The sequence below is a fragment of the Natrix helvetica genome (genome assembly GCF_964273705.1).
Source record: "Natrix helvetica genome assembly, chromosome: 5".
Classification (NCBI taxonomy): domain Eukaryota; kingdom Metazoa; phylum Chordata; class Lepidosauria; order Squamata; family Natricidae; genus Natrix; species Natrix helvetica.
The window spans coordinates 81,192,358-81,206,046 of record NC_138551.1 but is presented as its reverse complement, the minus strand read 5'-3'; the positions used below and the strand labels follow the sequence as shown (position 1 = coordinate 81,206,046).

The following is a 13,689-nucleotide window of genomic DNA, read 5'->3' as shown; positions in this document are numbered from 1 at the left end:
GTGCACAGCAAGAATGTATATTGGCTTTCCTCTTGTTAAATGATGGGCCACCTCTTCAACAAACATTTTCACTCTGCAAAACTAATTTTCAGGATCATCTCTGTTTTATTCTATGCAGATGATCCACCAATAGTCTCAAGAGTCCTATTGGCCTTACAAGAAAAACACAATATTGCAAGGAAGAACAGCTAGAACTCAATGACCAGAAAATCAAAACCATGGTGTTTGCCAAAAGGCTCCAGAACCAACCCTTGAAGATAAATGGCCACAAGATTGAGCAGTCTCCTGATTCAAATATCTGGAAGTAGCAATAGCAATAACACTTAGACTTGTATACTGCTTCATGGTGCTTTATAGCTTCTCTACAGAGTCAGCATATTACAGTGTCAGCATATTGCCCCCAACAATCTGGGTCTTCAGTTTACCGAACTCAGAAGAATGGAAGGCTGAGTCACCCTTGAGCCGGTCAGGATCAAAGAAATTGAATTCCTAGCAATGTGAGCAGAGTTAGTCTGCAACACTGCACCATAATAACCACCACCATAGAATGTAGTCTTACTGTCTGCCAAGGAACTCATTTTCCTCTCATGAATTCTTCAAGACAAGAGATGGTCACTACTTTTCTGCAGCGCTCAAATTATTGGAAGTTAAGCCAATATCACAATTTCACTATGGTGCCCGGATGAGCCTTTTCTCCAATTTTGCACCATTGACACATGTTCAGTCCACATTTTGGGTCCTTCAAGCCCAAAAATATATCTCAAATGCTACCCAAAGACTAGACATAGACCTCTATGAAATAGACACTAGAGGGTGCACTCAACTACTGGCTCAGATTATCCTTTTCTCCCCTTTGACTTTCTCCCATTAATTATGAGTGATGATTTTCAATCCAAATGAAAAGAGGCAGTGGGAACTAAAATCTCATCCCCGGGCTTCTCTCCAGGTCTTTCACTCCGGATATGATCAAGCCAATGCACTCATTAAACAACATGTAGCAAACAAAATGTCAATTGGATCTAGCTTAGTCTTCAACCTCCACTGACACTGAACCCAACAGAAATTCTGCGTCCCCTATGGCATACTTAAGTAACCTCAAAGTACCAAAACACCAAAGGGCCTTTACTATGTCACAATATAACATCATCTCCTCAGCTGCACTTGAAGACCAATTGAGGAAGATTTTCCTACCCAGAAAGACACTATCTCACAATTGTGAACTTGCAGAAACAACAGAACATGCATTTCTTCTGAGTCTGTACTCAAGACATTTGTTCACCTCCCTGCTACTTGCTGACACCAACCCTACTATAACATACAATGTTGCCAGGTTCTACAGAGCAGCACTTAAAAGTCTGTGAGGAGATGACTTGTGCCATAAACCAGTTTTATTAAGCACTTACCTTGTTATAGCAATTTTTATTGTGATAGATTTAATTTGCCATGATCCCCATATACACCTATTGCTCTACTCCTCCTTTTAGATTCCTTTTAAATTCCTATTTGATTTTGCCTTTATATATACATTTAGTTTTTATATGCATGTATATCTTTCATACTTTTAGTTCTTCATTTATTATTTATTTATTTATTACTTGAACTTATTAGTTGCCCCCTCTCCCCACAGGGACTCGGGGCGACGTACAAAAGTATTATATAGCGTACAGAGGAGGTAAGAATAAATAAATAAGTTACAATACCTAAAAAAGTTAAAACCCCAGTGAAATTAACCCTTAAAAACTAAAATTACCAATTAAAAATGCCCTGGGCTGGAGAGATTGTAGTATTATGCCAGGTCAGCTAGTCGAAACAGGTAGGTTTTCAGCTTCATACGGAAGGAGCGAAGGTCGGTTGTTGTCCTGATGTCTGGGGGGAGGTCATTCCAAAGGGTGGGGCCCACTACAGAGAAGGCCCTACTCCTGGGCGTCGCCCTCTGGCACTCTCTGGAGGACGGCACCCGGAGTAGTCCCTCTCTGTGTGAGCGGACGGGTCGCAGGGATGTATGGGGCAGGACGCGATCCCGCAGGTAACTAGGCCCTGTGCCATGGAGCGCTTTGAAGGTGGTAACCAGCACCTTGAAGCACACCCGGTAGGCCACAGGAAGCCAGTGCAGCTCGCGCAGGATGGGTGTTATATGGGAGAACCTCGATCTCCCCATAATTACCCGCGCGGCTGCATTCTGGACCAACTGCAGTCTCCGGGTGCACCTCAAGGGGAGCCCCATATAGAGAGCGTTACAGTAGTCCAGGCGAGACGTCACCAGCGCATGAGTGACTGTGCGCAAGGCCTCCCGGTCCAAAAGGGGCCGCAATTGGCGCACCAGGCGAACCTGGTGGAACGCCCCCATCGCCACGGCTGCCACGTGATCTTCCATAGACAGCCGGGCATCAAGGAGGACGCCCAAATTGCGCGCCCCTTCCACCGGGGCTAATTGATCGTCCCCGATGGCCAGCGATGGCATATGCTGGTTGAACTGGGAAGCCGGAAGCCACAGCCACTCTGTCTTGGAGGGGTTGAGCCTGAGCCTGTTGTCATCCATCCAGACCCGTACGGCTTCCAGACACCGGGACATCACTTCAACAGCCTCGTTGGGGTGGTTTGGGGTGGAAATGTACAGCTGAGTGTCATCAGCGTACAGATGGTATCCCACCCCAAAACCATGGATGATCTCGCCCAGCGGCTTCATATATATGTTGAACAGGAGAGGCGAGAGGATCGACCCCTGTGGGACACCACAGATAAGGGGCCTCGCGGTCGACCTCTCCTCTCCTGCCAACACACATTGCATCCGGCCAGAGAGGTAGGAGCGGAACCATCGTAATACGGTGCCCCCGACCCCCAACCCCTCCAGACGGCGTAATAGGATACCATGGTCGATGGTATCGAAGGCCGCCGAGAGGTCTAATAGGACAAGGATGGAGGAACAACCCCCATCCTTTGCCCTCCAGAGATCATCCACCAACGCGACCAAGGCTGTCTCCGTGCTGTGACTGGGTCGGAAGCCGGACTGGCGCGGGTCTAGATAATCAGCTTCCTCCAGGTGGCACGGAAACTGCTGAGCCACCACACTCTCAACAACCTTCGCTAAGAAAGGAAGGTTGGAGACAGGACGGTAATTTGCTAGCTCCGTTGGGTCCAGAGAAGGCTTCTTGAGCAGGGGCCTCACCACCGCCTCTTTCAAGGCGGTTGGTAAAAGGCCCTCACCCAGCGAAGCGTTCACCAGCCCCAGTAGCCAGCCTCGTGAGCCCTCCCAGGAGGCCAGTACCAACCAGGAGGGACACGGGTCCAATAAACATGTGGTGACTCGCAGTCGCCCGCGCAACCTGTCCAAATCTTCGGTGACAACAGGTCAAACTCCTCCCAGCATGGTCTCTCAAGACTAGCCTCGGACGTCCCCACTGGAGCACTGAGGTGGGTCCATCCCCTTCGGATCCGATCGATTTTATCCTGCAGGAACTCTCCAAATTCCTCTGCCCAGCCCAGCAATGGGGGGTCCCGCTGCCCCTGTGACAAAAGGGAGCGGGTCACCCGAAACAGGGCGGCAGGGCGGTTCTCTGCAGACGCTATAAGGGTGGCACAATACTGACGTTTGGCCACTCTTATTGCCACAAGGTAAGTCCTTACATAGGCTCTTACCTGTGCTCGGTCGGATTCGGAGCGGGAGGACCTCCACTTGCTCTCTAGGCGTCTCCTAAGGCATTTCATCGCCCTTAGCTCCCCGTTAAACCAGGGGGCCCGGGTCGATCGTGGCCATCAGAGAGGCCGCAAAGGCGCCACCCGGTCCAAGGCACCAGCGGCCGCATTATTCCACGCGGCTACCAGGTCCTCTGCCCGGGGGCGGGGCAGGTCTGCAGGAGGTGGCCCAAGCTCCGCCTGGAACCTATCTGGTTCCATCAGATGCCTGGGGCGGAACCATCTGGGATAGTCTGGTTCCGCCTCCCCGCGGTGGGGAGCAGCGCCAGGGAAGTCCAGCTGGAGAAGTGAGTGATCTGACCATGACAGGGGCGTGATGACTAAATTCCCTCTTCCCAGATCACTCGTCCACTGGTCGGAGACAAACACAAGATCCAGTATGTGGCCTCCCTCGTGCGTGGGGTCCTGAACTACTTGAGTCAGATCCATGGCTGTCATGGAAGCCATGAATTCCCGGGCTGCCCCGGATGCCTCTCCCATCGATGGCAGGTTGAAATCCCCCATCACTAATAGCTTGGGGGTTTCAACCGCCATCTCCGCGATCCGCTCGAGGAGCCCGGGCAGGGCCGTTGATGTATGGCGGGGAGCCAGGTATACTATCAACAGGCCCAGCTGACTCCCTGGGCCCCATTTCACGCCCAGAGACTCACAACCAGATATCTGTGACACAGTGAATTCTCTCGGTGCCAAATCTTCCCGGATGATTATCGCTACCCCACCACCCCTACCTTGGGCCCGTGGCTGGTGGAATACACGGTAACCTGGAGGGCACATTTCCCTGAGGGGCAACCCCCCCTCCGGGCCCAGCCAGGTTTCCGTTATTCCTGCGAGGTCCGGCTCCCCCTCTGTGATCAAGTTACTGATGAGGGGGGCCTTATTAATCACGGACCTTGCATTACATAACATCAGCCTAAGGCCCAGGCTCTGCCAATCCTGTCCACCTAGCCTGCGGGGGTTGGTACAAGCGACCGGGCGTATCCAGCGGCCCCGGTCTCCCAACCGACTGTATGTTCTTCTAGTGTCCTCGCGCCCGCCCCTCCCTACGACCGTCGCAATTGGAATTCCCCTTGTAGGAATGGTGTTTCCTCCCACCCCCCCCCACTCCGCTCCCCTCCGTCCTGACCCCACCTGTTGACCTGCTATGTCCATACCCCAAGGCCAAGTAACCCTCCCCCCCTCCCTGGAACCCCTTAAAACCTTTAAAAAACATTTTACTAAAAAACCCCTAATCCCCCGCTTCCTCCACCTCTCTGGGTTAATAAACCCCTCATCAAGGTGGGCCCTCATCAGGGCAAGGGGGCATGCCTGCGAGAGGGGGGACCCTCGCAGTCGAAGAATGTCAGACCTTGAATAGATAAAAATGTTAATCAATCCATGACTATGGCTGTGGCGGGGTTTTTCTTTGCAGCAGGTCCAAGATGTAACTTGATGTAAAATAGAGCAATGAGTATTTGACAGGCAGATAAGATGGGAGAGGAAGCAGACCTCACAATCCACAGTAATCTACAGTCCACCAGCGAGGCCCAGAGGTAGTTCTTAAGGCCCAGAGACCGAGAGGTAGTTCTTAGGTAGTTCTTAGAGTATACAGGGATCGCACCTCAGCGGGGGGGCGGGGGGGGTAGGCGGGGTGCCAAGGCCAGCTGCTCGGCCTATTGATCTTCTGGAGGTCGCCCAAAACCTCCGGCGACCCCCTGGCTTTCTTCTACAGTCTCCACAGCTTCTCTCCAGCCCCACCGGCCCCACTGGCCTCTTAGCCAGGCTGCGGTCAGAGAGATAGATGAGAAATAGGGCGCCCGATATTCCAGTGCCATTTCTGCCGCCCCGTCGCCACCGGCGGTCGGATCCAAACGCCGCCCCCGCACAGCAGGATATAGCTTGCCTCCCACACGTTCTCCTCACCGACTCGCTATCCTCCCTACCTTTGTACCCTACCTTCCTTGTTCTGATTTGTGATCATAATAAAGGCTCGATTTGGAGGCCATAAAAATCCTTAATATAAGAGTTTTCTAGCCATCTACTCAACAGATTTGAGCTCTTTTTAAAAGGCTTAAGCAGGATGTTTATGCGATCTTAACTAGATTGTATTTATTCAAGGTTAAGTTCTACTTGTACCTAACCATCACAGAACCATATCCTGGACCCTTGGGTTTTGTGTAATTGCCTACAACACTGCATTCATCTGGTCCCCAGACCATGACAAAAACATTGCGGTATCAGTGCTCTGTAATATCTGTGCTTTTTCCAATGCTTTCACAAACAGATTAACAGAGTTGGAAGGGACTTTAGAGGTCATCTATTTCAACCTTCCCACTCAAGGAAGAGACCCTACACCATTTCTGACAAATGGCACTCCAATCTTTTCTTGAAAGTCTCAAGTGATGAAGCTCCCATAACTTCCGAGGGCAAGTTGTTCCATTGGTTGATTGTTCTCACTGTCAAAAAAATCCTCCTTATTTCTAAGTTGCTTCTCTCCTTGATTAATTCCCACCCATTGCTTCTTGTCCTCAGGTGCTTTGGAGAATAATTTAACTCCCTCTTCTTTCTGGCATCCCCTCAAATATTGGAACACTGCTATCATGTCTCCCCTGGTCTTTCTTTTCACTAGACTAGCCATGCCCAGTTCCTGTAACTGTTCTTCATATTTGTTAATCTTCAGTCCCCTAATCATCCTGGTTGCTCTCCTCTGCACTTTTTCTAGAGTCTCAACATTTTTTTTTATATTATAAATAAATTATTATTTATATTACTATTACAGAGCAGTCCCAAATAAAATTCAATCAATTAGATTCAAGACAACAATGGAGTGCAGCACACTGATTTCAGTGGAACATATTGTCCTGAAACTCCACACAAGATTATGGCTCATCAATCTTTCATGCACAAGATATGCCTATCCAATCATAAATTAAACTGAGTATTTATTATTAATGTCTTCTCATTTCCCTAATTCCAAATTTGAGCAAAATATTTATAACTTAATTTGGGAAATTTTTTTTGCAAATTAAATCTTCATTCAAAAGGTTGCTTTTTTTCGTCCAATGAATGCAGTAATAAAAACAGTAGAAAAATAATGTGAATTCTGTCACCCAGACAACACCAGTGACCTGTTGGCTATTTAAACCTTTCTAGTGGTGCTCTTTTTCTTTTCTGAATGAAGGCGCTTATATTTCCAGCCTTTAATAACTTTTAATTAAAGAAGATTTATGTTAATATATTTGATTCTTGTATAATTATATACCTCAACTTTCTGGCACTTTGATACTGCATTAGGGAAATCAAAACTACTTGAATCCTTTTCAAAGGGCTTAAATTCAAATTTAATAAAATTAAAATAAGCATCACTAAATCTCTTTTCTTTTGTAACTCATTCACGTTCCATTTTGTACACCCCCAAAGCAAACTGTAATACCTCTACCTGAGAGATACAAACACATATTTTTAAAATATATTATTATTAAATAAAAAGCATTAGGCCATATTACATTTTTAAGAAACACAATTATTCTGTATCTTGAATAAATCTTTTCTTAAAAGAGAAGTTCCTAATGGATCTGTAAAAATGGCTCTTTCTATGATTGCTGTATTTATTCTGTTCCTTACTTTTCTGCTACCAGTCTTCAGTGGAATATCTACTATGATAAAAGGCAAATAATAATGAATCGGAGACCTTCAATCACTACCCCCTATTTTCAAGATCTTATGCCATTAATGTAATTAAAAGAACAAATTAAAAATGTTGAATAGAAATGAGCACTCATTCACAAGCTCCCCCTCCAACAAGACAAATATATATATATATATATAATATTCCCAAGCATGACAATAAATGTAGCTTGCTTCCAAAGCACAAAAATGTAAACTAGTGCCATACCTTTTTAAAAATTCCATATACTCTGTATGCTTGATAAGGCCAGTCCTCATCATTATTGTTTGGAAACATTGCCGATCAATAGCCCAAAGTTTCACATTTACGAGAGCTGAGGGGGAAAAAAATGACAAGTGGAATTTTGATTAGCATATTTTTATTTAAGAAAAATTTTGTAAATTGCAGAACCAATGAGAAAACCTGAAAATTATTATTGGTTTTTTTCTATTTTCAAACCAAGAAAAGTGAAACAAAACATATTGGGCAAGTAATATTATGGTCTGTGTTCATTAATTCCTTATTGTAACTTAATATAAATAATTCATCCTAAAATTGGAGGCAATTTTCTGGAGAAGTCATGAGTTTAAAACAAGATAGGATTATAATTTTCTTAACGAATGCCCAAAACCAATCACTTCTCATTAATTCCTTAGGCAATTTGTTATGTCTTTGGGTGTTCAAATAATGCTGACTTAGTTTTTTTTTTACATCAGTGTAGACTTCCACCTTCTTGGATTTGTCTCTAGAATTTTCTTCTTTTCATTGAACAAAGGACTTACAAGATTGTCTAAATCACAATTGATGGGAAACAATGTATGCTCCAATGGGATACCTTTATATAAATGAAAGGAGGAGTTTAAAAAGGAAACCGTCAAAAGGAAAAGTGCCAGATTATTTTCATTCTTGCTGGGGAATTCTGGGAGTTGAAGTCTACTCATTTTAGAATTGTCAAGATTGGGATGAGAAATGAGGAGGTGATAAACCGCCTGGGAAAGCCAAGGGAAATCATCAAAACCATTAAAAAAAAGGAAAAGTTAGACTATTTTGGACATGTGCTGCGACATTTGGAAAAATATGGCATACTGCACTTAATCCTCCAAGGAAAGACTGAAGGCAAATGAAATCCAGGAAGAAGAAGAACATCATGGCTTCACGATTTAAGGGACTGGTTTGGACAAAATTCAGCAGCACTTTTTTGTGAGGTTGTTGATGAAAATAGGATCGCCAACATGATCACCAACGTCCGATGACGGATATGGCACAAGAAGAAGAAGAAGACATTGAAACTGATGACTAAACTAGAATTGTATCATTCGCTTAAATACAACAGAAATGTTCTTTTAAGAAATTAATGGGGGCATTGCAAGTAAATAGGATTGTTCAGAGATGAAAAGGTATTCAAAAGATCCTCATGATAGAAATTAATTGTAAGACTGGAGTGCTACTTGCTCAGGCATTGGGGAAACCGAGGCAGGAGATGACTTTGGGCCTGTCATTCTGTCTCATTTACATCCTAACTCACAATGTTGTTGAGTTGGAGCAAAGTATCACCTCGAATCCTTGAACAATAGGTGAGATATAATACAAACAAATAGATAATCCAAGTACACTAGGAAAATACTGAAAAACGTAGATGTGTGCAAAGCAATCCTAAGAAGTTTAAAATTAAATTATGCTTCATACTTTCCAGCATAATTTCCAGTGGATTCTTGTTTTTATTTCCTTTAAGTGGCCTCATGATACTTTAATTCAGATGTTGATCGGAGGTTTAAAATTCCCCTTCCAGATGCTTCTTTTCTCAAATTCATCCTCTTACAGAGAGATGGGGGGGGGCAGGGGGGAGAACCCCAAGTCTGGGATACTTATTTATAAGGAGAAACTACTAGGTTGGTTGCCTGATTGGTGAAATATAACCTATTGTAAGAGTCAATGTATTTAATGGAATTTATTACTTCTTTTATGAATGAAAATAGGATTGCAACCTTAGGCAGCAAACCTATGCATGCATATTACAAAGAAAGTTCAATTTAATTTAACACACTTCCATTCTGAATACGTATGGACAGAATTAGATTATATTATTACTATCTGATTGCATGCACACCTATAGAGAGAATAATTTCACTGAGACTCATGAGGATTATTGGCACATTAATGCACATCGGTTTCCAGCCACAGTTTCCAACCATAAAATCAGGAACGAACTGTTCCTTAAATCAGAAAAGAAGAAAAGAATGCCCATTTAAATTTTTCTCTTGATATAAATGTTGAGATTTTGGAAAAAGTGCAGAGAACAGCAACCAAGACGATTAGGGGCCTGGAGACTCAAACATATGAAGAACAGTTACAGGATTTGGGTATATCTAGTCTAGAGAGAGAAAAAAAGTCCAGGGGTGACATGATAACAATATTCAAGCATTTGACTGGCTGCCACAAAGAAAAGTGGGTCAACTTATTTTCCAGAAGACAAGACAAGAAACAATGGATGGAAACTAACCAAGGAGTGAAGCAACCTGGAATTAAGGAGAAACCTCCTAACAGTGACAAAAATTAACCAGTGGAACAGCTTGACAGTAGAAGTTAGTGGGTGCTTCATCAATGGAGGCTTTTAAGAAGAGATTGGACAACCATTTGTCTGAAATGGTATAGGATCTCCTGCTTGAACTGAGGGTTGGACCAGAAGACCTTCAAGGTGCCTTCCAGCTCTATTCTCTATTTTTCATTCCTTACCAAAAAGACACAACTCATGTATCAGAAATGGGGGAAGGGCAGACAGAGGAAGGATTTTTTTCAAAACTATGAATAGACACACAGCAGGAGAGAGACTTAGGAAAAAAAGTTAAACATTCCAGTGATTTCATGTGCAATTTGTAAACCGTCTGCATTAGCTGTTTTGATTGCCATTTATCTTTTCAAGCCAGGATTTTCAGTGCCCTGAATGAATTCATCACCAGATGCATAGTGCTGCATAGTAATGCTCTGAGTGACATGCAAGATGACCAAAGGAATACAGAACGAATTGAGGAAGTGTGCTGTCATGAGTTTAAAGCGGGCTGAAATAATCACTTAGACGTCTGCCAATGGAATTTGTCATGTTGTTTCATCTATTTCTTTTCTTTTCCTAATTCTCTAAATGAATCCATATGCTTCATATCACTTTTTTCTTTAAAAGAAAAAACACACCTCCCATGCATTCTTCAATAAATCACCTTCAGTTTGGGTAATGGACATATTATTTATATATTATTTATATAGTATCTATATACATACATACACATCATAAATGAAAACTTAATCCTAACATCTTCATAGATCTGAGATCATCACCAATGGAAGATTATCCCCCGATAATTTGGGATAATTTTAAAGATTAAGATAAACTTCATTTTTACTGTGAACATACTGGCACACGTTGTTTGAGTTTATCAACAGAACAGAAACAAAAACAAAATGTAAGATTACAAATTACTTTTTTTTTCTGAAGTCGGTACAGTATCTTAATACAATGTGAAGAACATTTTCAAGGCAGAACTAGGAAAATCTATAGCTTTATGTATTAAGATCATTTTTCCATACAGAAAATGATTATCTAACCGTAAAAATGGTGATTTGATCAGCTAAACTTTAAATAAATCTGCACAGTAATAAAGCATATGGGTGCCCTGGCTACTTCTAAATCTGTTGTCCTTGAAGCCATTTTAGAACATTTAGATTTTAATTATAAATATGTCTTAGATTCCAGGAAAGAACATATGCTGGCTGGTGGACAAGCATCTGCAAAGGGAACAAGAAATGGGTAGAAGACCATCTTCCTTTCATTAATTCTCCCCAGGAAAAGTGCCACTGAACTTCCATATTATGATGGGTCTTCTCCTACAGAAACAGCTCTATATTTAATTGCCATTAGTAGAACCATTACTCCAAACTCTTGATAGCATCTCTACAACTACATCTATAGGTATCCATTAATAAAAGCTTCCGAGTTTAAAAAAGGCATATTCTATTTGTACTTTGCCAGACAGAAATATACATAAAAAGAGAAAGAGAGAGAGAGAGAGAGTATTAGCAGTTTCCCAGTAAGGCTGTACTATGAAACTAGACTTTACACAACAGAAATGCTAATATAGTAACAAGTTCATGAAAGGAGACGTTTAAAGAAGGAGTAACACTAAATGCTTTTATAGACATGGGTGCAATAAGAGAAGTGGATGGTGAATATTATCTCTTGCTTCCTGTCCTCCATCACCAGCTCAATGGATCTCTGAACACATATTTAAAGTTTTTATGGTATTTTATTCTTCATTACAATTATACAAAAAATAAATAATCAGGAATATTTTTTCCCTTGCTGGTCAGATAGAATTAGGCATTTGCCACAGTGCCTTCAATTGAGCTTCCTTGAGAACTGCTAATTAAGAATTGGCCTTTATAAATTTATAATTTTCAAATGTATAAATGTGAATCACTAGGGCCGTGATGGCGAACCTATGGCACACGTGCCACAGGGGGCCCACGGAGCCATTTGTCAGGGCACGCGAGGCATTGCCCTGTTAGCTGGCCGGCACGCATGCAAGTGACTTCCGGTTTGTCCATAGGGACGGTTTTAGCCCTCCGGAGCCTTCAGGGAAGCCTCCTGAAGGCCCCTGAAGGCTCCGGAGGGCTAAAACTGGCCCTACGAGCAAACTGGAAGTCTGTTGCTGAAGTTCTGGTTTGCCCGTAGGGCCGGTTTTTTGTGCTCCAGAGGCTTCAGGGAAGCTCCTGAAGTCTCTGGAGGGGTGGGGAAGGCTGTTTTTGCCCTCCCCAGGCTCCTATAAAGGCGAAAAAAGCATGCCAAAAATGGGGGGGAGCGCTGGTTGTACGCGCATGCAAGCTGGGGTCATGCACATAGCATTATGGGTGTGCCATTCCCACACATTCCCCCCCTGCATTCCCCCCGCTTTTGGCATGCAAGCCAAAAAACGCACTAGGGTATCCATATTAGATATAAAAGACTAAAATGCTTAGAAAGTAAATGCTACTTGCTACAGTATGATTCATGTGCACTTATCAATGCCTTTGAAGATACTATTTATCTCCAAAATACTAAGTGGAAGAACGCCATGGCAGAAGCGATAACTCACAATCACTCATCCTTCTTTGATCAGTAAAAGTGCCTCAAAAATATTACTTCCTTCTCTCTCTCCCAATCATAAAATGCATCTCAAAGGGTCACTGCTCTATGGTGCCTTCTGGGCTGACATCTGTTTTATCACGTCATTCACAAAAAAACCTCAGGGAATTCTTTCTAATATGCTTTCTGTCCGAAACAAGCCGTCTGTTTGGGTTTTTTTTGTTTTTGTTTTGTACAACCATATGCCATTACATTTCATCTACAGACTCCTTATTAAAGACAGATTAAATCGGCTTGCACCATAGTCTATCATGACTAATGATTATGAGAGCCGTGCGATCATTCAGAAGAAGCATTAAAATAGCCACATCCTCAATAAGGCTCAATGAGTCAGGCTGGAGGCTTTCCCCCAGTACCCTCTTTAATTGTGTAAATACACCTACAACAGGTTTGGTAAATAACTGATCAGCTTCCCGTGAAGACACCAGGGGAGACATTCAAAGAAGGTGGATGTTTCAGCACTTTTAGGCAGGGGTGTCAAACTCGTGGCCCGCAGGCTGGATGCATCATGTGCTGGCCACCCCCACCCTCGGGTTAGCGAAGGGGGAAAAAGTTGTGATACATCACGTGATGACAACAAAGTGTATGTTTGCCACCCCTGCTTTTAGGAGAAACTTTCAGTAAATCCACCCCTCCTGTCCATGGGTTCAGAAATCAAATAAACTCATGACTAGAGTAAGGAAGCTTATAACAAATCATGGGTATAAATTATTTTTCGGATATTTAGGCATAGTTTAACTCAGTGTTTATCAATGTGAATAACTTTAGGATGTCTAGAGTTCCATACTAGATGAGGAATTCTGGAAGTTGAAATTCAGACATCTTAAAAATGCTGAAATTGAGAAACGCTGGTTTAAATGAAGGTCTGGATTTGCAGATCCTCCTAGGATTAACCAAGCCGTAACTTAACACAGAGTGTCAAACTGGATTTCTTTGAGGATTGGATTAGCATTGTAGTTCTCCTCTGTGGGGTGGCAGGGTGGAGACGAGATGAGACAGACTCCTCCTGTAGCACCCTGCTGGCCACATGTACCCCCCGCACCCCGTTTTTGGCATGGATGACCTCCTACAGAACTTTGCCAGCCAAAATGGAGCATGGGGGGCAGCATACGCCCCCCCCACATGCCCCATTTTGGTTGCCTGAGGGTCCTTTGCTATTTGCTGGTCCTTTGCTATTTCC

At 43.5% G+C, this 13,689-nt stretch overlaps 1 protein-coding gene across 2 annotated transcripts in view; it reads right to left on the bottom strand.

Moving 5' to 3' along the window:
* Nucleotides 1-13,689, bottom strand: part of PRKG1 (protein kinase cGMP-dependent 1) — a 999,829-nt gene that overhangs the window by 322,846 nt on the left and 663,294 nt on the right. For both annotated transcript variants that reach the window (XM_081955689.1, XM_081955688.1), the window contains exon 4: nucleotides 7,565-7,670. In XM_081955689.1, coding sequence (XP_081811815.1) covers nucleotides 7,565-7,670 — 106 coding nt within the window. The remainder of the gene's footprint in view (nucleotides 1-7,564; nucleotides 7,671-13,689) is intronic.